At 55.2% G+C, this 22180-nt stretch overlaps 1 protein-coding gene and 1 non-coding gene across 2 annotated transcripts in view; both read right to left on the bottom strand.

The window, feature by feature from the left end:
• Window positions 1-2261: 2261 nt before the first annotated feature.
• Window positions 2262-22180, bottom strand: part of MRC2 (mannose receptor C-type 2) — a 65906-nt gene continuing 45987 nt past the window's right edge. The window contains exons 9-30 of the mRNA XM_008012192.3: window positions 21634-21741; window positions 19917-20032; window positions 19277-19425; window positions 18332-18549; window positions 17486-17628; window positions 16240-16342; window positions 15832-15970; window positions 15690-15725; window positions 15190-15350; window positions 15021-15088; window positions 14226-14326; window positions 13792-13934; window positions 7427-7541; window positions 7166-7329; window positions 6867-6975; window positions 6067-6305; window positions 5764-5932; window positions 5517-5666; window positions 5070-5189; window positions 4703-4882; window positions 3712-3738; window positions 2262-3619 (exon numbers count right to left, since the gene is read on the bottom strand). Coding sequence (XP_008010383.3) covers window positions 3399-3619; window positions 3712-3738; window positions 4703-4882; window positions 5070-5189; window positions 5517-5666; window positions 5764-5932; window positions 6067-6305; window positions 6867-6975; window positions 7166-7329; window positions 7427-7541; window positions 13792-13934; window positions 14226-14326; window positions 15021-15088; window positions 15190-15350; window positions 15690-15725; window positions 15832-15970; window positions 16240-16342; window positions 17486-17628; window positions 18332-18549; window positions 19277-19425; window positions 19917-20032; window positions 21634-21741 — 2979 coding nt within the window. The 3' untranslated portion in view covers window positions 2262-3398. The remainder of the gene's footprint in view (window positions 3620-3711; window positions 3739-4702; window positions 4883-5069; window positions 5190-5516; window positions 5667-5763; window positions 5933-6066; window positions 6306-6866; window positions 6976-7165; window positions 7330-7426; window positions 7542-13791; window positions 13935-14225; window positions 14327-15020; window positions 15089-15189; window positions 15351-15689; window positions 15726-15831; window positions 15971-16239; window positions 16343-17485; window positions 17629-18331; window positions 18550-19276; window positions 19426-19916; window positions 20033-21633; window positions 21742-22180) is intronic.
• On the bottom strand, window positions 11862-11967 carry LOC119622270 (U6 spliceosomal RNA). The gene has a single exon (XR_005238931.1). It is a non-coding gene; the product is annotated as a U6 spliceosomal RNA (small nuclear RNA).

Consider the following 22180-nt stretch of genomic DNA (forward strand, 5'->3'; position numbering starts at 1 on the left):
ACTGGTGCGTTTTTACAGAGCACTGATTCGTGCAGTTTACAAACCTCTAGCTAGCTACAGAGCACCAACTGGTACGTTTTTACAGAGTGCTGATTGGAGTATTTTACAAACCTCTTGAAAGAAAAGTTCTCCAAGTCCCTGCTTCACCCAGGAAGTTCAGCTGGCTTCACCTCTTACTGTGGCCAGTGGCAGGGCACTTAACTCACAAAGGGAGCTGTTCGGGCTGCAGGGTTAAACAGCGACTCACTCCAGGGTGAACCTCCCACAGGACTGGGGCTCCCTCCCCTGAGTGACTAGGCCCCCTCCATGGGTCCTGCCACTACTGGCAGAGAGGATTGCTGGAGGGATCCTGGGCTCCCTGGAGGAGGGATCCCTGGGCTCCACCGTAGTCCTGGACTCAGGCCAGCAGCTCATGGGCTCTCCCTAGGGCTCCTGTCTCAGGAAAGGGCATCCCATTAACCCTGCAGTCCAGGCAGGAAGCTTGGAGTGCTTCTTGACTCCCACTGCCTTTCCCCAGGCAGATCCCATCCCCAGCAAGGGCATCCGCCATCCCTTCAGTAAAATCTGGCATTCGTTTGCTTTCACAAAGAAACACTGGAAAGACAGGAAACTGACAGGGAAGGAGGGTACAGGCTGGAGGGGGATAGGCAGGGGCGGGACTTGCTCAACATCTATCTTGGAATATCATTTAGGTTTGAACTGCGTGACTGCCATTCATTGTCCACTCATAAAAGTGGAAACTTATTTTAAATATGAACAGGGCAACACACACACACACACACACACACACACACACACACATACACACAGAATCTGACCACTGCTGCAGTCCTGATCCCAACAAACCACCGTCTTGTTGTGCCTGATTTATTACAAGAGCTTCCGCACCAGCCTTCCTGCTTTCACTCCCCCATTTCCCATCCATTGTCTGTTTCTCATCTCCTAGCCAGAATGATCTTGTTAAAAGGTCAGCCCGATTAGCCATTCCCACTGACTTCCCACTATCCTGAAAATAATGCTATATTCTACCACTGCCTTCAAGGCCTTGGACAATCCGGCCCTGCCTCTGACTCCTTTCAGCCCCAGCCCATCTCGCCTCCTTGCTGGTCCCCTAAAGCACCAGGGACGCCCCCCTAGCCCTGGCCCAGATTTTTTTTGTTTTTGTTTTTGAGACGGAGTCTTGCTCTGTCGCCGAGGCTGGAGTGGAGTGGCATGATCTCAGCTCACTGCAAGCTCCGCCTACTGGGTTCACACCATTCTCCTGCCTCAACCTCCTGAATAGCTGGGACTACCGGCGCCCGCCACCACGCCCAGCTAATTTTTTTGTATTTTTAGTAGAGACGGGGTTTCACCGTGTTAGCCAGGATGGTCTCGATCTCCTGACTTCGTGATCCGCCCGCCTCAGCCTCCCAAAGTGCTGGGATTACAGGCGTGAGCCACCGCACCCAGTCTGGCCCAGATATTTTTATTGCTCACTGCCCCACCTCCTTCAGGCTGCGGTCAATCACAGTCCCTCTAATGAGACTCTCCCCAGCCACACAGGCCACACCAGCAGCTTCCCCCTGGTTCGCCCAACTGGCGTTGGTTAACCTTCCTTTGTTGGCATCTGCAGCTCAAATACCAGCTGAATGACCCAGCAGATGAGTAAAGGTCCTGCTGTCGATTCCGCCTCCTGTGGTTTCAGAGCCCAGGCTCCCTAAGGACACATGTGAACTTTCAGGCCATTAGAGGGCAGTTGTGATGGCTGCCTTGTAAGGACAGTGATGTGGAGCCCCCACCCAGGGCCAGCCTGGAGACATCAAGTGTTCACAGCCTAGAAACGTCGGTAACGCCTAGCGCTTACAGAGCCCAGAGACACTGTTCTAAGTGCTCTGCACAGATGACCTCCCTTGATCCTCACATATCCTTAAAACAACCCTAGGAGGTGGGTCCGGTTCTCCCCACTGTGCACATGTTGAGAGGTGTGCTAAGTTGCCCAAGCTTGCACGGCTGGCTGCTCAACAGCAGATGGCCTGGCTCCTGAGTTCTCATCCACATTCGAGCCCCCAGGAACAGAGAGAGGGAGGCGCAGGCCCAGAGGGGTGAGCTCCTGAAGATCGGCGGGGGGGTGGGGGGGGCCGTGAGAGTGTCCCCTAGAGGCCCAGAGACAGAAGCAAAATGGCCAGCTGCAGAAAACACCTGTGGTACAAGCTCCAAAATGACAGTTATCTCTGAAGGGACGGACGTAAAGAAGCAGGCTCACGACAGGACAAGGCAGAACCTTCTCTTTCAAGCCTCTTAAAGGTGTTTTATTTGTTTGCTTTTCTTTTTCCCTTTTAAAAACAATAATGGCACATTGAAAAAATCAACTACAGAGAAAGGGCCATGTCTTCGAGTCCATGTTCACATTGTCCCACGCTGTCGCACCAGGATGGGCTGCACACTTCGTCCTGGCTGGGACTGTGGCCTCTTGGAAGGGTGCTGGGCCACTCCAGGGCTCGGCTGCTGCTCCTCCTGGATCCACTAGAGGGTGGGAACTCCGGGCCCTCCCAGACTCCTGCTCCTCTGGGACCCCAGGACTCTGGCAACCCCTTCCCTTGCTCCAAACCAGAGCCAGGAGCTGGAGATGTTAGGGAACTTATTTTGGTCCCCACAGGGGACTCTTCCTGGGCAGAGCCCTCCCCCGCCCTGCAGGAGATGACACCCCAGCCCAGCCCGGCTCCCACCCTGGGAGGTTGGGGTGTCTCTCCCCAGTCTCGTCTCCAGCCCAGCAGACACCACACCTGTGCCCTGGTTCTCAGGCCCGACCCACCTAGGCCCCTCCTGCCAGGCCCCACAGCCACCCCAGCAGGAACAGGAGTGACGGATGCTCAGCCCCTTCAGCTGACCCTCACCAGGAACAAGAGGGCTCCCCAGTCCCCAGGGCCCGGCTCAGAAGGAAGGGGTGGGGGAGAAGGAGTGAGAGGGGGCAGGGTGAGGGGCAGAGCTGAGGCTGCCAGGTGGGAAGAGATGCAACAGATCTGCCCAAGGGGACAGGGGAGGCTCCTCAGGCTCTGCAAAGAAGGGGGTCCTGGGGCGCATATCAACAGGCCTGGGCCGGGGGCTCTGGGGAGAAAGAGGCTCTCGTTCTCCCTCCCATCCTACCTCTGGTTACTGTGGGGGCACAGGCCCAGGTGACAAGACCTCAGGCCCCCCCAGAAAGGGAAACGCCACACTGCACTCAGCTGGGTCTCAGCCCAGCCCTCATGGGAGGGTGGCACCCCACCAGTCCAGGCCCTGCCCAGCTCGGGTTCCCAACAGCGACTCCCAAGGGCACCCTTCCATAGGCCAACTGGACAGGCAGCTGGTGGGGGGCCAGACTGACCTAGGGCCCCAGCTCCCGAGCTCCTCCCGCCCTGGCCCTGCCCACGCGCCTGGCTCTATTCTTGCTGCTCATTCATTTCCATGTCTGACACCAGGATGTTCTTCTCAGTGGCCTCGGTGGGGCTGGAGCTGCTGCGGCTGTAGCGGGCACCCTCAAAGGCCCCGCGTTCGATGCTCTGGCGCCTCCGGTAAAGGATGAGGGCCGCAGTCAGCAAGGCCAGGAGCAGCAGCACCGCCATCAGCACCACCACCAGGGCCGCTGGGTTCTCTGGAAGCGCTGCCAAGGCGAGTGGGTGTGAAAGGTCAGATGGGTGTTAGGCCCGGCAGCGCTTCCTGCCTGCCCACCCGGGGGTATTGCCTTTCACTCACCTGATGGGGAGAAGCTGCTCTGCTCAGCTGTGGGCAAGAGGAGGGGGCCAGTTAAGAACAGCAGTGATCACCGTAATAATCACTTAAGTAAACATAGAAAGCACATAGGCCTGGGCCGGGAGGTCTGGGGACAAAGAGGCTCTAGTTCTCCCTCCTATCCTACCTCTGGTTACTGTGGGGACGCAGGCCCAAGTGACAGGACTTCAGGTTCCCCCAGAAAGCGAAAACGCCACGCTGTACTCAGCTGGGTCTCAGCCCAGCCCTCGTGGGAGGCCTAGATGTCAGCCCCTTCCCTAACTCACCTCATCTTCACTAGTACTCTAGGAGGTCAGGACTTTTTTCTTCTTTTTTGTGAGACAGGTCTCGCTCTGTTGCCCAGGCTGGAGTGCAGTGGTGCGATCTCGGCTCACTGCAGCCTTCGCCTCCAGGGTTCAAGCCTGCCTCAACCTCCCAAGTAGCTGGGACTACAGGCATGTGCTACCACGCCCGGCTAATTTTTATACTTTTTGGTAGAGACGGGGTTTCATCATGTTGACCAGGCTGGTCTTGAACTGCTTGACCTCAAGTGACCCGCCCACCTCAGCCTCCCAAAGTGCTGGGATTACAGGCGTGAGCCACTGCACCAGTCTGGGACTACTATTCTTCCCATTTTACATACGAGGAAACTGAGGCCACAGATTCTGCCCACGGTCACGCCACTGATAAGTGACATGGCCAGGACTTGAACTCCATCCATGCCCTTGACCATTGCAAAGTGACAGGGGGTTGCTGACCCCCTGAGCCTTGTGGTCTGGTTTGGATGATAAGCTTCAGGTCCAGTCCGTCCCACAGACTAATTTATCCTGGGGGGTCCCAGCTGCCCCCAGTCTGGTCTGTTCAGGCCTTCCCATCGGCTGTGTCCCCTGCAGATTGTGTGGCAGCCCCCAGCCCCAGCCCAGGACCCTCGGCACGGGGCGGAAGGAGGCTGAGCGTGGGCCTGCCCGGCGCTCACCACGAGCAAGCTTGCAGACGACGCCCATGGTGACGTTGGAGCAAGCACCGGGGCGCCACAGCCCGCTGTTGCTCTGGATCCAGTAGCAGCTGTTGTGGCTCAGCATGCTGGGGCCTAAGCCCGGGGGCCCCCAGTTGGAGTAGTTCACAGCTGTGTTGTCCTGCCAGACCAGGGTGCCTCCTGCGGGAAAGAAGGCGCTGAGGGAGCAGGGACAAAGTAGGGCAGGAGTAGGTGGCGGAGAGCAGGCCTGTTCTAGAACCAACTCCCCCTCCCCTGACAAGCCCCAGGGCAAGGCTCAGGGCAGAGTGGAGGGCAGCCCCCTATAGCCTGAGGCCTGATCTCCCCACCCCACACACAGGGCACCCACCTTTAGGGTTGAAGTTCATGCCCAGCCAGGCGCCCCGACTCTGGCCCTCATAGCTCTGCAGGTGCTCCCAGACAAACACGTTCTCCATCTCATCCAGAATAGACAGGACTGCCCCGCCCGCTGGAGGCAAGGAAGGCCCACATCAGGGCGGATGGGTCTCCGGGGCACAGAGCACCCCCCAGAGCTGCCCCAGCCCTCTTCTCTGCAGCCTGAGTGGAGGATGGTGTGGAGTCTGTGGATTCATGCGTGCGTGTGCACATGTGCGAGTGCGTGGGGGGCAGCATACGCACATAGTGTCATGTATGGTCTCTGCATGCGAGAACACGAGGGCGTCTTCTGCAAGTGCTGATGGGGAGAAAGCAGCGTGGGGATGTACTCATGGATCTGAGTGCCCACGAGAGGAGGTGCCACTGCCTGCCACGTGTGGGCTCTGGCCTGGTCACCCACCTCTCTGGCAGCGCTGTCGCGCCTCCTTGTGGCCCAGCAGCAGCTCCATGTGGAAGGAGTAGCAGTGCTCCCGGAAGGGGATCCACGCGGAGTCTGCCAGCCCCTGGGGACAGCTGCCATGGTAGCTTATTCTTCGGGGAGGAGGTGGCCCTGTGGGGGTACAGGATTAGGAAGTGGCCCAGCACCCTCCCCGGGGCCACCAACACCTTGCCCACACCCCGCCCTGGCAGGTGTTAGCAGCACTCACCACTGCTAACCCCGCACACAGCCCCCTGCAGCTTGGTGTCACAGCTGGTGGTGTGCCAGGCCCCGTCCACATCCACGTAGGTACAGCCCCCCAGCTGCTGGGGCTCCCCGTCCTGCCAGCCCACATAGTTCAGCGGCTCCTCTGAGACCCAGGAGTACCGCCGAGAGCCCTGGGCATGGGGGGCCATGGGGTGGGAGGAAGGGAATAGTCAGAATGGGATGCGGATAAGGCGGGGGGCAGGAAGGGGCGGGGAGGGGAACCCGGGCAAGGCGGGGGCCCAGGGCAAGAGTGTCAGGAGCCCACCTCCTCGCCAGCCAGCCCGATCCAGAGTGGTGTGCGCAGCCCTCGGGCAGCCTGCGTGAGGAAGGCCTGGGTGTAGGGGTCAGGCACGTAGGCCAGGCTGGCATTGCGGCTCTCGCACAGCAGGAGGGCATCGTGCCAGCGCAGCGGCTTCTGAAGCAGCCGGAAGGTGCCGTTGAGGTAGGAGAGTTCAGTGCCCGGGGCGGGGGGCAGCGCTGCTGGGGACGGGCTCAGGGAGGGGTCTACAGGGAAGGGGTCAGGATTCAGGCTGAGCTCTGCTTCCCTCACCCCATTCCCAGGCACAAGGCCAGGAGAAGGCCAGACACCAGGCAAAGACCAGGTCTCCACCAGGCTCGGTGCTTGGCCCAGACCAAGGCTCAGTAGATGTCAGCCCCGTTATTATTAATAATACTTGTTTGCTAACAAATGGACAGGGAGGCGAGGGCCTTGACCTCCTTCTACCCAAGGAACCCGGGGCAGAGGCCACCTACGCATGGAGCTAGAGGTGTCTTGGACCTGCAACGTCAGGGTCCTTGACGTCAGACATGCCAGCACTTCATGCAGCCCAGCACCTAGCTCTCCCCGTGACCCAACGAGCCCTCCATACCCCCAAATCTCCCTTCTGAGACCCGTGGGTGCTACTGCCTTTCCATCGTATTGGCACCTTGCTTTTCTGCCCATCTGCTTCCAAAGCAGAGCCCCGCTCTGCCAGGGACCATGATTCCTTCATCCTGGCATGGCCCCAGCATCCAGCCCAGTGCCAGGGCCCCCCTGGGGTTTCCCAGGTAACTGATGACACATACCCGTGCCCTTCTGGCAGATGAACCCATGGGTCTCCTCCGTGCAGCTCCGATCGTCCCAGCGGCCAGTGAAGTGGGCTGAGGGACTGTGCAGGACCACTGCGCAGCTGGTCTGAGGGGAGGGAGCTGCTCAGGGGAGCCCCAGCAGCTGCCCCCCTGTGCTACTGCCCCCAAAAGGCTGCAGTGTGAGCAAAGAGGCTGGAAGAAGGGAGACCCCAGGGCAAGGGGAGACACTGGGGCAAAGGCAGCCCCACAGGCTTAGGGCAGCGGGGTGCGGAGCAGAACACGGAGGGCATCCTCACCGGTTTGTTGCCGCTGGGAGCAGGGCTAGGGCCAGAGGGCTCCCCAGGTGCCCAGTTGGCATACATCAGAGGCTCCTGCTCCACCCACTGGAAGTCCCTCTGCGAGGCATGGAGGCCAATCCAAAGGTCAAAGGTCACATTGGGCAGGCTGGCTGTGATGAATGCTACAGTCCCCAGAAGACAGTTGTGAGTGACTCTGCTATAGCTATTTGTGGGGACAGTGTCAGAGGATACTGGGGGCTCCCCATAGGCTGGTCCTACCTTGCTCTAAGGGGTTTGTGATGGTGACCAGCTGGGCCTCTTGCTGTTCACAGGAGAACTGTGCCTCTGACCACTTCACTCGGCTCTGGGGGTCCTGGCCCTGGACCTGGAAACACTGTGGGGCAGAGGTGGGGATGTAATGGCCAGCCCCACCCTCCCATCCACAAACCCAGAAAGGCCACTGTGTGCCCCTCAGCAGCAGGTCCTGGGGGGTCTTCAAGGGCCAGGAGAGAACAGTATCTGAGAACCAGGACAGCTGGCTCTCCTTGGAGCAGCATCCAGCACCCTCCCAGCTTGGCACTGCAGATTCACACACACCTGCCCACACTCCAGGGGATCTTTAAATGGGAAGATTTCTTTGGGCCATCAAAGCCTATGACAACAGTGCCTGGGCCAAGCACTGAGAAGACGGGGACAAGGATTTGTCTTGCTTTCTGCTAAACACCCTTCCGAGTGTTGCTGACATCCATTGTCTTGCCCTTTGAACTTACATGATCATCTCTAGGATACTTTTTTTTTTTTTTGAGACGGAGTCTTGCTCTGTCGCCCAGGCTGGAGTGCAGTGGCGCCATCTCTGCTCACTGCAAGCTCCGCCTCCTGAGTTCATGCCATTCTCCTGCCTCAGTCTCCCGAGTAACTGGGACTACAGGCGCCTGCCACCACACTCGGCTAGTTTTTTGTATTTTTAGTAGAGATGGGCTTTCAGGGTGTTAGCCAGGGTTGGTCTCGATCTCCTGACCTCGTGATCCGCCCACCTCGGCCTCCCAAAGTGCTGGGATTATGGGCGTGAGCCACCATGCCTGGCTCTAGGACATTTTTATCTTTATTGTTGAATGATCTATTAGCGGCAGCTTCTAACTCTGTAATTTTACATTTCTTTTTTCCCACTTTCATTAGCTCCATAAGGTTTCAAAACAAACAAACAAAAAAACCCTAGGTAGGAAATCTTTCACCAAGTGAAGACTCTTTCTTAGAAAATGAATGATATCTAATGATTTTCTGCTCAGGGGCAGTGTGATGGAAAATAAAGGGTGTTGCCTGTAATCGCAGCACTTTGGGAGGCCAAGGCGGGCGAATCACCTGAGGTCGGGAGTTTGAGACTAGCCTGATGAACATAGAGAAACCCTATCTCTACTAAAAACATAAAATTAGCCGGGCGTGGTGGCGCATGCCTGTAATCCCAGCTACTCGGGAGGCTGAGGCAGGAGAATCGCTGGAACCCAGGAGGCAGAAGTTGCAGTGAGCCAAGATTGCACCACTGCACTCCAGCCTGGGCAACAAGAGTGAAACTCCATCTCAAAAAAAGAAAAAAAAAAAGAAAAAAGAAAAGAAAGGGTGTAGGGAAGCTTTGGAGTCATAAAGACAGGGGTGGGATTCAGGCAAGGGGGAGATGTCAGATTCCAGCTCTGATAACCTTCTGGCCTCCACTTGCTCTACTGTAAAGTGGTAATACAAAGCCTGTCTTTGGGGGTCATTTTAAGGATTAAAGATAACAGTACATGACACAGTAGGCACTTAACCACTGAGAGCTCTGACTATTAATAATTAGCTCCAGCACCAGCCTTATTGATGGAGATGGCAGATTTGGGGTAAAAAATTGTAAGCCCAGAAATAATGCAGATTTTGAGAGGGTCTGTCACAAGAAGTCTTTCAAGGATTTGGTTTCACAGAAGTAGTTTCAGAGCTATGCTGAGGCCCAACTTAAATAGCAAGTAGAATTCATCATGCACGTGGAAGCAGCAAGGTCACACCAGTACTAGCAAGAAGTGACAGCTAAAGGGAGAGGGTATTCAGTTCAGTCCAGCCGACACTCAGGACGTCCCTGCCATGTGCAAATGTATTAAAGGGTACGGCAGATGCTAGTGGCCCTGCCCTCCAGGAGCTTAAAGCTAGTGGAAGAGGCTGTCCCACAAACCAGGGGTCCCCGGCCTGTTAAGAGGTGAGCGGCGGGCCAACGGAGCATTATGACCTGAGCTCCGCCTCCTGTCGGAGCAGGGGCATTAGATTCTTTTTTTTTTTTTTTAGACAGAGTCTCGCTTTGTTACCCAGGCTGGAGTGCAGTGGTACGATCTTGGCTCACTGCAACCTCCGCCTCCTGGGTTCAAGCGATTCTCCTGCCTCAGCCTCCCGAGTAGCTGGGATTACAGGCACCCGCCACCACGCCCGGCTAATTTTTGTATTTTCAGTAGAGACAGGGTTTCACCATGTTGGCCAGGCTGGTTTCAAACTTCTGACCTCAGGAAATCTGCCCACCTAGCCCTCCCAAAGTGCTGTGATTATACCCAGCGCCCAGTCAAGATTCTCATAGGACTGCGAACCCTACCGTGAACTGCACATGCGAGGGATCTAGGTTGCGTGCTCCTGATGAGAATCTAATGCCTGATGATCTGAGGTGGAACAGTCTCATCCCAAAACTATCCCTCCCCTCCCCCAGTACATGGAAAAATTGTCTTCCAAGAACCCAGTCCCCAGTGCCAAAAAGGTTGGGGATGGCTGCCAGAAATGCTTTACCTCCATCCAAATGCTATAGGGACACAAAGAAGTGCACAGAACTAGTAAAGCCAGATGTGTGAGGGCAGGCAGTGAAGGAGTGAACACCCTAGCATACTTCCAGAGCTTTCCATAGGCCAGGCACAGTGGCGCACAACTGTAACCCCTGCCCTTTGGAAGGCCAAGGCAGGAGGATTGCTTGAGCCCAGAAGTTCAAAACCAGCCTGGACAACATGGGAAAATCCTACCTCTACAAAAAAATAGAAAAATTAGCTGGGCATGGTGACATGAGCCTGTAGTCCCAGCTATTCAGGAGGCTGACGCAGGAGGATCACTTGAGCCCAGGAGGTCGAGGCTACAGTAAGTAAGCCACGATCGTACCACCGTACTCCAGCAGTTTCTGAGACCAAGCAAGACCCTGTCTCAAAAACAAAAACAAATAAACTTTCCACATGGCAGGAGAGTAACTGGTATCTTGACAATGATGCATTACGAAAGCGACCTATTACATATATAAAATACATTGTTTAAAAAGTGAGTGGAAAAAGAACAAGTTTTTGGAAAAACTTTATAACATGAGAGATGCTCAAAAATATGATACAGAGGAAGAAGGGCTGGCTAGGAAATTATATTATTTAGTATGAGCTCAATTCCATGGAAAAAGGCAGGAAGGAGAATAACAAATATTGACAGCTGTGATCTCTGGATTATGTTGGGTGAGTTTTGGTTTCTCTTGTGTATTTTCCAAAGTTTTAGTAATACACATGCCTTAATTTTTTAAGGTAGAAGAGGTGTAATTTGTTTTTTTGTTTTTGAGAGTCTCACTCTCTCGCCCAGGCTGGAGTGCAGTGGCACGATCTCAGCTCACTGCAACCTCCTCCTCCAGGGTTCAAGTGATTCTCCTGCCTCAGCCTCCCAAGTAGCTGAGATTACAGGCGTCTACCACCACGCCCAGATAATTTTTTTGTATTTTTAGTAGAGACAGGATTTCGCCATGTTGCCCTGGTTGGTCTCAAACTCCTGACCTCAGGTGATCCACCCGCCTCAGCCTCCCAAAGTGCTGGGATTACAGGCATGAGCCACCGTGCCTGGCCATGTAATGTTCTTTTGAATATTCTGAGGAGGGCAGGAGATCCATGACACTAAGAGGCTAGCTGCTTTCCTCAGTACGACAAGGATTTTTGGATTATATTATTCAGTGTTAACTAATCTAATCTTCACAATTTAAGTGTTCTTAAAATGTCCTGCAAAGAAGCCATGGCTGGTTAATACCTATGACCCTGGCACATAACAAGGAAAATGACAACCTTCTCTTCCTGGTATAAACTCTTTGTCAAACGCTAGGCAAAAACAATGAAGGACTTATCAGTCCTAATAAATCAGTCTGTGCATGAAGAAATAACCACTGTGGGGAAGAAACTCACACTACGGAGGGAGTGTTTTGAAAACATGCTTAGAAATGCATCCATAGTGACTAATTTTAGTGCCCCAAGCTTTCCTACCTGCACACTCAAAACACTTGGAAAAAGAATTTTCTAGATGGGGTCTTGCTACATTGCCCAGGCTGGTCTCCAACTCCTGGATTCAAGTGATCCTCCCAGTGCTCAGCCTACCAGCCTACTAGCCAATTTTTAAACGAAAATGTTTAATTGGTAGAAGGACTAAAAATGGGGAGAATTATTTAGCAAGTCCGGCCAATGATGGATGAACTTTTTTCACTTCAATCTATTTGTCTTTGCGAGGCATCTTTAACCTATAGCAACCATGAAATGCATGTTTTGAAATAACTTGGATTTCCAACACGTTAGACCTGTGAGTCATGAGTCATAAAGTGTCAGACTAAGATTTTCTAAAAGCATGAAGTATATGCAATCACATTGCTCTTATTAAAATTATTTAAACAATAATTTTTTTGTTGAACAACCTTCGACTTTCATGAACTACGCAAAATATGGAACCCTTCAGGAATTTGCATAGCATCCTTTTGCAGGGCCATGCTAATCTTTTCTGTACTGTTCCACTTTTCATACATGTGCTGCCAAAATGAGCATATTAAATAATAATTATTATAATTGATCTTTTTTTTTTTTTTTTGAGAAAGGGTCTCACTCCATTGCCCAGGCTGATATATACAGTGGCACAATCACGGCTCATTGCAGCTTCCACCTCCCTGGTTCGGGGGATCCTCCCACCTCCCACCTCCTGGGTAGCTGGGACTACAGGTGCACACCATCACACCTGGTTAATTTTTCTATTTTTTGTAGAGACAGGGTCTCTCTATGTTGCCCAGACTGGTCTGAACTGTTGGGCTCAAGTCATCCTCCTGCCTCAGCCTCTCAAATTGCTGGGATTACAGGTGTGAGCGACCTCTCCCAGCCAATTAATCGCTTTTGAGTAAGCATTTAAAAAATGTTTTCATACCACTAGTAAAAAAAAAAAAAAAAAAAAAAAAAAAAAAAAGGTTTTTTTGTTGGTTTTTTATGGGGGGTTTTTTTGAGACAGAGTTTCACTTTTGTTGCCCAGGCTGGAGTGCAATGGCACGATCTTGACTCACCGCAACTTCCACCTCCCGGGTTCAAGCGATTCTCCTGCCTCAGCCTCCAAGTAGCTGGGATTACAGGCATGCACCACCACACCCAGCTAATTTTGTATTTTTAGTAGAGATGGGGTTTCTCCATGTTGGTCAGGCTGGTATTGAACTCCTGACCTCAGGCGAGTCACCCGCCTCGGCCTTCCAAAGTGTTGGGATTACAGGCGTGACCCACCACGCCCAGCCAAAAAGATGTTTTAAACTTAAAAGTATTTTAGGCCGGGTGCGGTGGCTCAAGCCTGTAATCCCAGCACTTTGGGAGGCCGAGATGGGCAGATCACGAGGTCAGGAGATCAAGACCAACCTGGCTAACACGGTGAAACCCCATTTCTACTAAAAAATACAAAAGAAACTAGCTGGGCAAGGTGGCGGGCGCCTATAGTTCCAGCTACTCGGGAAGCTGAGGCAGGAGAATGGTGTAAACCCGGGAGGCAGAGCTTGCAGTGAGCTGAGATCCGGCCACTGCACTCCAGCCTGGGTGACAGAGCGAGACTCCGTCTCAAAAAAAAAAGTATTTTAAAATCTTTAGCTAATGTTTTATACTCTTTTGTTCTTATACATATTTTACTATATATAATCTTAGTCATATTAGTATGGAAGTAGGTTTTATTTACACACACCTATTATACATATATAAGTTAAATGCACACACATATAGTTTGGTTATGTAAGCTCAATATTTTGTTTTACTAGTACGAGTTCATTATCAAAATCTTTGGCAATCAGGCCGGGCGCAGTGGCTTACATCTGTAATCCCAGCACTTTGGGAGGCTGAGGCAGGTGATCACCTGAGTTCAGGGATTCGAGACTAGCCTGGCCAATATTGTGAAACCCTGTCTCTACTAAAAATATAAAAATTAGCCAGGCGTGGTGGCAGGTACCTGTAATCCCAGCTACTCGGGAGGCTGAAGCAGGAGAACTGCTTGAACCCGGGAGGCGGAGGTTGCAGTGAGCCGAGATCGCACCACTGCACTCCAGCCTGGGTGACAAGAGCAAAACTGCTTCCCAAAAAAAAAAAAAAATCTTTGGCAATCACTGATCTAGAAAACTCACCAAAGTATTTGGACAACCTTGCTTCCCAGAGGTTTGGAAGGTGCTACTACACTGAGTCATTTTCCAAGGAGCCTGGCCCTGGTACTGGGGCCAGATGAAAGAGAAGTTGGTGGGTACAGGCAAGAGGCCATGAGTTTGGTGCTGCCAAAAGGCCAGGACTCCTGAGGCTCAGCCTTTCCCTGTTCACATCCTCTCCCCTGACTCCCTTGGGTGCCCCCTTGCCACCTCCTACCTTGTTGAGGAACTGGATCCAGCCAGAGGGGCAGCCCCCCAGAGCTGTAGTTGGCAGGTCTGGGAGCTGCGTTTCTTTGGTGACGTTGCTGCGCTTGCAGATGTAGGGCAAGGCTGTCAGGCACCTCTGGTCCCCCCAGTCCTCTGCGGAAAGGGGAGGGGAGGGCAGTCACTCCCAGGGCAGAGCAGGGCAGGGCATGGCTGGCAGCACACTCAGCCTCATGCCCTGAGAGGAGGCTGGGCAGAGGCTCAGGGCCTGTGTCCAGTTCCGAACTCAAGTCTTCTGGACCATGGAGACAGGCCCACCCCTCCTGGGTCCAGCCTTTATTGGGTTGTGGGAACAAAGAGAATGAGACTAATGACTTCTGCCCAGGCTCTCCCAACATCAACCCTCTGCACAGCTGACTGCGCACTCTGCCCCCACCTTGCCCTCACCTCGGCTGGCTGTCATGTACACGCACTTCTTGTCCTTGCCGACAGGCCGAGGTTTGCCCGGTGCCCAGGAGATGAAGTTTATAATGGAACCATCTGTCCATCTGCAATGGCATGGAGCAGAGGTAACTCCAGCACCGGCCCGGGCTGGGCCTCCACTGGATGCAGCAATGAAGGCCGCAGGAATGGGGGCAGGGAAGGGCCCAGGTTCTGGGGTTTAGTGGCTGTAGGCTGAGGAGTGGGGCTACTGAGCTCAGGGCAGTCAGAGACCCAAGGACCTGGTGCCTCCAGATAAGGCCCCAGCTGTCCCTGGACACTTGCTGCTCCAGAAAAGAAGCCTGAGGACTCCAGGGCAGGAAGCCCAAGGGCAAAGACAAGCTCAAATTCTGATTCCCAGGTGCTCCTGGTCCTTCCTGCCTCAAGCCCTGCAATGCATGATAAGTAGGCACCAAAGACAAAGAGGCCCCTGGATCATACGTTCTGCCCACTTCCCAAGAAGGCCTTAGTCATGATGAATGACCCCAGACGTAATAGGAGCTGCCATTATTTAGTAACTAATGTGCTGGATGCTGCATAAGAACTTCACATATGTTATTTCTAATCTTCACAAAAATCTTACCGGCAGGCCTCATATTCCCATTTTCAGATAAGAAAACCAAGCCAGGAAAGGTTAAGTCGCTTGCTCAAGGCCACACAGTCAGCAAGGGGCAGGGCTGGATTCAAATGCAAGTTTGTCTCTGTGCTGTGTGTGTGGACAGCCAGCCCCCTTCCACATCTGCTGCCTGCCTGGGTTCCTACCTGAAGCGCCCATCGCTCTCAGAGGTGTGCAGGCCGATCCACCAGTGCTGCTCCTGAGCCCGGGAGAACTGGAGAAGCCAGGCGGGCAAGTGTGGGTAGGCAGCCGCCTGTCCTCATCCCGGGCCTGCCCTCCCCCAGCCCGCAGCCCCCTGCTCCATCCAATGCCCACCTTCTGCAGGTTATGGCCCAGGAACTCTAGCTCCGCCTGGCTGTGTACGGAGGTCAGCTCAGCCTGGAACCACGTGCAGATGCGCTGCGCCTGCGCCCACGTGGAGTGGTGCTCAAAGAACTTGTACTCGGCCTCCTGGAAGCGCAGCCATTCCCGTCGGCCTGCAGGAGCAGCGCGGGCGTGGGAGCGGCGGCCAGGCTGAGGCTGCACGCCAGGCCCGGGAGGCTGCACGCCAGGCCGGGGCAGAGCCAGGTGGCAGCAGGCAAGCCTGCAGGCACACCGGACCCAGGCAGGCACCGCGCCAGGCCCCAAGCTTGCCTCGCCTCCCAGACGGAAGCAAACAGGGCTGCGGCTGCCTCCATCCAAGCCGACCCAGTCCCCCTTCTCTCGACCGGAACTCCTCATCCCCTCCGTTTCATTCAGGCCTGCTGGGCCTCACCCCAGAGTTGACACCCGCCCCCCTACGCGATGGGTAGTGGGATGGGCTGGGGGGGCCTCACCTTGAGAGCTGTCGTCGGGCTCCCGCACGTCTGTACCTAGGGGACAAGGACAAAGACACTGTGGAAAGGAGACCCTCCTTCTAATTCCTGGCCCCGCCACCCTTCGCTCCATCCCGTGTCCCCCAGCGCCACCCCAGCCAACCTCTGGGAATCTTGCATATCCAGTCCAGCTGTGTGTCGCACTGCATGGCCACCCACTGTAGGGAGGCCAGGTCCAGCACTGCGCAGCCCCGGATGTCGTCGTCGTCGTGCCGGCTCCGGTCAAAATTGTGGTAAGAGAACTGCAGGAGGCGGGTGGAGGGAAGAGAAATGTGAGGCGCAAGGTGCAGGCCGCCCCCATGCCCAGAACAGGTGAACAAGAGGCCTGGCCTGAGCTGGGATTTCTCACCTGGAGCTGGGTGCCCACTCTCGGACCTGCTTTCCTGAAGCTGGCTCCGACCAGGGGCCAGGCCCCCAGGAAAACCCGCCCACCTCCAGGCCCTGCCCCAAACAGACCCCGCCCACCAATCCCCTCCCACCTCACTGTCCCAATTACCCCAGGCCCCCTCACCCCTAGGCCATCGCTCCAGCGCCAACTCTGACCCCCTCTGGGATCCCGACGGTTCAGGCCGATCCAGAACCAGTGCTGCTCGTGGATCTCGGGTTCTGATTCACTTCAGCACAACCCAGGAGTGGGGACGGAAGAGATGGGAAGTGAGAGGGGCAGGGACTCGAATGTGCCTCCTGTCCCTTGCAGCTGTGACCGGGGCAGCCCCCAGGGCCTGGGGCCTCTCCATCTGGGCTTCACATTGACCCCCATCGATACACCGCTGAGGCCACTTCGATAAAGTTCTCCCCACAGACAGAGCTGGAGAGAGTTGCACTAAGCTGTCCACTCAGAGGGCAGTGGCCCCTCCCCTTCGTTTGGGTTCCTTTTGGGTGAGGGTGCCCTGCCCAGCAAGATTCTGCAGGCTTTTACTTTACAGAGTTTAGGGAGTTCAGATGAGGAGGTAGCAGGGATCTACCACTCTGGAGTTAAATAAACCTGGATTCAAGTATCGGTTCACCCATGAACTTGGGCAAATAACTTATCAACTCACAAGGGTCAGGGATTGACATCTATGGGTTGTCGGGAGGCTTGAGTGAGGATTATGTTTAGCACAGTGCCTGGTACGTGGTGAGAAGTGATGACCATGAGCTATTGTAATTATGAGTCAAATAATGTAATCTTGATGTTTGCTGAGAGGAGAGATCCCTTCAATTAAGCTATCAGGAAGCCTGGATCTGTCTGGATTTTCCCAGTGCTAGGGGATTCCAGGTGCTGATGCTCAGAGCCCAGGACAGAGACGGTGTCTCAGAGGGATGCCCATGGGTACATCCTCACAGCTGCGGCCTTTCTCCTCCTATCTCTCAGGAAAAACTGTTGATTGAGGAGTGTGGGTCATTGTGGGATGGTGTAAGGTGAGGGGAAACAGTTGCCAGGACCAGCTGGTAGGAGATTTTGCAATGGGGTGGGGGGTACATATGTAAGCTTGTGAGTCTGTTGGGATGTTGCTGGGGGGGTGATGATGAGCAATACACAGTCTCCTATGAGTGTGTGGCTCACACAAGCATGTTCTCCCAAGACGCCAGGGCACCATGGCTACTTGAGTGGGGACAAGATGGTCCTGGCACCAGCAGCAGATATAGGCCTCCCTGGGGTCACCCACACTCTGCCATCCCCACCCCACGCCCAATGAAACCACGGGTCTGTCGGCCACGCCTGCTCCTACATGTGCACAGGTGCCCTCCTACCACGCCTCAGCCCAGCTCAGTACCCGAAGATCTTGTTGAGCATGTTGGCCACAAAGTGCTCCTCCTCATAGCTGGCCAGGCTCAGCAGCTGGGCCCCCAGCTCCTGGCAGGCCCCCTGGGCCTGGACCCAGCTCTTCTTGTCCTGCAGCCGCTCGGAGCTGAACACCTGCAGGGGCAGAGTCCAGCTGTCTAAGCTGTCCCCACTGGCCCACCCTTCAGGGGGCACCTACTGTCTTTCCCACCATGGCAGAGGAAGGGGCTGGAGCCTCACTGGACAGGGGGCTCAGGCTAGCTAAGGACAATCCTGTTCATCTGCAGATGAGGTCCGGAGAGGGGAGCTGGCACAGTCACCTCCTCATGAGTGCCCCTGAGCCCCATCCCCTGACCAGCAGGGAGATCCGGGCTCTAATCCCAGTAGAGCCACAGCTTAATGTGGGTAAGTCCCTTCTTCTCCCTAGACTTCAGTTTCTGTGCATAATAAAAGACCTTGGACTCTGCCAGTGGCTCCCAAACCTAGCAGGATTAGAAATACAGACTACCAGGCCCAATCCAGACCTAATGAATCTAAATCTCCATCGTGACGCCTAGATTTTATTTTTATCAGGTTCCCCAAGCAATTCTTAAGAGCAGCTAGACTGGCCCCAACATTTGGGAACCTCTGAAATCAATGATCTGTGGTTCCCTCAATTCCTCAAATGGTTATTGAGCACCAGGCCTCCAGATTCCATGGACAAGTCCTCACCAGAAATCACCTGTCCACAGGCTGGTGTGTCTCTGGATTGTGGCTGGACCCACTGGGACCTCCACCCAAACGGTCTCTTTGCTCCTGTCCTCCCCCTGCCCCCCACCCTGCCAACAGGCCGCCCTACCTTATAGCAATACCGGAGTTTGGGGTCCGAGGCCCAGCCCTGGGGACAGGAGCCAGTGAGGCTGGGCGTGGGATCTGGCCCAGGCAGCTCCGGCGTCACTGGAGTGCCCAGGCTCTGCCGGCAGATGTAGCGGGCCCGGAAAGAGGTACAGTTCTTCACCTCCCACAGCCCCATGGCGCTGCCAGTGGCCAGGGCCACGCAGCCCCCACGGCTGTACCCTGAAGGAGAGGGAAGGGAGACCCAGGCTCTGAGAAGGATTCATAGTCCGGTCCTCCCTCACATCCCAGCAGGGCACCAGCACAGCCCTCACACTGGGAACGTTTGGCCACCTCTTCAGAGACATGCTCTCTGGGGTTGGGGCCAGGAGGGAGGAAGGGAATGGAGGCAGAGCCCTGGCTCTGGGTTCAATCACTGTGAGGACTCAGGCAAGCTGCTTAACCTCGCCGAGCCTGCTTCATCATCTACCTCATCAGGTTATTGAAAGTGTTAGAAAGATAATAAATGTGAAATGATAGTAATAACAAGCACTCATATTGCGCTCAGTATTCTAAACACTTTTTTAAATGAGCCCAGATACAGAATTTTTTTCTTTTTCTTTTTTGTGAGCCCAGATAGAGAAGTAATCTAGACACTTTACACACATTATCTCTTTACACCTATTAGCACTTTACACATATTTAAGACTGATGTCATCCCTATGAGAAAAGGATCATTATCCCCTTTGGACAGATGAGAAAACTGAGGCTCAGAGGATGCACAGCTAATAGACAGCAGAGTCAGGATCAGAGCCAGGCAGTTTGGTTTCAGAGCTCGTGCTCATAGCCACTACACCACACTGCACCAATGATCCATTTATGGGGCTGCCCTGGGGCTCGGTGCTAGCAGGGCCAGTCCACCCCCAACTCCCTCCTCACTTCACCAAGGCACGTTAAAGAAGGGGCTCACCGGGCTGGTCCCGGTTCCAGTGGGTGTACATGACTTCATCCCCACTGAGCCAGCGGAAGGAGCCGGTGCTGTTGAGGTCCTGCAAGGCCGTCCAGAAGTACTCGCCCTCCCAGTTGTAGATGAGGCTGCTGACGAAGGCCTGCTCGAACCTTCGGGAGACGGGCTGGTCAGGGCAGGGATCTCCCCCTATCCCAATCCCCCACCCACAGGCCAGACACCCTGCCCCGGAAGCTCGGGTGCTGCACCTGACCAGTAACTTGCTCAAGAAAGCAGGGACCCTTGGGAGCCCTGCAGCTGACTGATGGAACCCCCCCAGCTGCCCCTTCTACTCTCTGCACCCCTTGCCTTGCTGAAAAGAAAGTCGAGAAAATCAGACACAGCCAAGGCCTATCTTTCTCAGGTAACCAGCCCACACCTGTGCCTGCCCGGGCCCTGCTCAGGCCCCGCCCTACACTGGGATCACTTAACAAGTGAGAGTCATTCTTCTGACAAGATTTAAAAACACCCTGGAGCCCACTGAGGTTCAAAGGACTCCAGGTGCCTCTGGGCATGATGGCGGGATGCTACCCCGTTTGCTGGAGGGGCCACATTAGGCCCAGACATGGGCGAGGGCTAGTCCGGGCACCTGCCCCTCCTATACCTGTTGGTGATGGTGACCAGCTGAGAGCCGTGGTCGGTGCACAGGCGGCGGGCCTCACTGTAGGTCACTTGGTCTTCTCCCAGCCAGTAGCAGGATGGGCTGTGCCATGTCCAACCCTGGCTCAAGAGTGGACAGAAGAGGGGTGTCTGTAGGGAAGATGGCTCTCCACCCTCACCCATAAATCCTGTGGTGGGAGATGCCGTCAGGGACATCACTGAACGTGCTCAGGACAGAGGGGACTGGTTTGAGTCCTCTGCTGTGTTCTGCACCTCATTTCTCCACACTCCCCCTCCTACCATCACCCACAGCTGTGGAAGCTGGGGTGGAGGCCCAGCCCCAGCGTGACTGATCGGCAGGCCGCCAGCGACCGGCCAGTGACCTGGCTCGGGAAGATGAATGGCCCTTCAGGCTCCTCTCTTGGGCATTTAAACCAAGAGACACAGTGGGGAAATGACTGTTGGCTGGGAAACCACAGCTAAAAGCTGGGGAGAGCTACCAGGATGGGAGGGGATGGGCAGTCCTCGGGAGCCTGGCAAAGCTGGAGTTGGTGCAGGATGCTCCTGGCCTGTGGGTGGCAGAAGGGGCTCAGAGACAAGACCTTGGCAGGTAAGGCCAGCAGGAGGCAGGGCAGAAGAGAAGCAGATGTGGTATGTGTGGTGGGGGTCCCATCTGCCAGCAGGGGCTGTGCCAAGGCCCCTGGTGATCCTGGGGGGTTAACCGTGGACCCTCAATACTCCCCACACAAATTCCAGGCTGGCCTTTGGTGCCAGAGAAGTTGGTAATTCCTCTCTACCCCTCCCTTCACCTCTTCCCGGCCATGACACAGCCCCTGGGCCAAGCACTGTCCTTGCCAGTCCCCAGACTCTGCAGCTGGGCTCTGCTCTCCCCTCTGCTTCCACCCCACGGGGCCATGTCTGTTAGTGTTTCCTGTTCACTCTCTGGGGGAGGCTTTGGGGTCCAGGTGGGTGTGGTAGGGGCTTAATCCAAAGGAAAACAGAGTGAGGAGCCAGCCTGGCTGCCAGGGGCTGCTGGGAGGGGCCAAGGGCCAAGCAGTGTCTTTTAGAAGCAAGCTCCCCACACCCATCACAGCATTCGCACCCCTGAGGGTCTGTCACCCCCTCACACCCTCAGTCACTCACTTACCCCCCACTCACTTATACAGCTTTCATTCCTTGACCCGCCCCCCACCACCTCCCTGAACATCCTCTAGAAGCCCAATGGGGTTGGAAACACAAGGATGGGGAAGGTGCAGCCCCAGCCTGAGTAGCCTCTCTCCTCCAGGGGAGACAGACCAGCACACGCCCTGTGTCAGACTGCAGAGGAGGGGGAAGGCAGGACTGGGGGTGCACAGGGGCTACACTTCACTTCGGCAGCCACTGCTCGACATGACTAGGCTGGACTCTGAGGGGGCACTTGGAGGTAGACCAGCCCCCACCTCCCTGTTCTCTGCTATCTCAAGGAAGTGGCTTCCCTGATGGGGAGGGACTCAGGACTGGGCTGGGGGTGGGGAGCTCTGCTTCCTCCCAACAGCCCCCACCCACCCCATCCCATCCAGTATCACTCCTTCAAGAAAGGAGCAGTTCGGAGAGCTCAGGGAAGGGGGTGCCAACGAGGGGGCGATGCCATGTGAGGCAGCAGGAGTTCATCCACCCCTCCCTCCCCTGGTAGCCCCTCTGACTGGTGGCCCCACTCAGGGCAGCTGCAGAAACACCCTCACCTTCCGGCAGCCATGGTCCTCCTCGGCAGCGCCCTGGCTCAGCTGGCCTGCCTTCTTGCAGATGGACGGCAAGGACTGGTTACAGGGACTGTCATTCCAGCGGCCTTCCTAGGGACAGAGGGTGAGGAAGAATCTCAACCCCCACCTCCCCATAAATCTCCCAAATCCTTCTTGGAATCTGGTTCCTACAGCTAGACCTGTCTCTGACTCGCTGTGTGATTCCGACGTCTCTGTGTCCCAGCTGTGCAATGGGGAAGGCAGGATGAACCCACAAGCCTCACAGGGTGGATGAGAGCACAAGCAGTTCATGTGCAAACGCCTTGAAACTTAACAAGCATTGTCTAAATGGGAAAGGCATCCTGGCCTGTTGCGGTGGCTCAGGCCTGTAATCCCAGCATTTTGGGTGGCCAAGGTGGGTGGATCACTTGGGGTCAGGAGTTCAAGACCAGCCTGGCCAACATGGTGAAACCCCGCCTCTACTGAAAATACAAAAAATTAGCCAGTCATGGTGGCGCATGCCTGTAATCCCAGCTATTTGAGAGGCTCA

This window comes from Chlorocebus sabaeus, chromosome 16 (genome assembly GCF_047675955.1).
Source record: "Chlorocebus sabaeus isolate Y175 chromosome 16, mChlSab1.0.hap1, whole genome shotgun sequence".
Taxonomy (NCBI): Eukaryota; Metazoa; Chordata; class Mammalia; order Primates; family Cercopithecidae; genus Chlorocebus; species Chlorocebus sabaeus.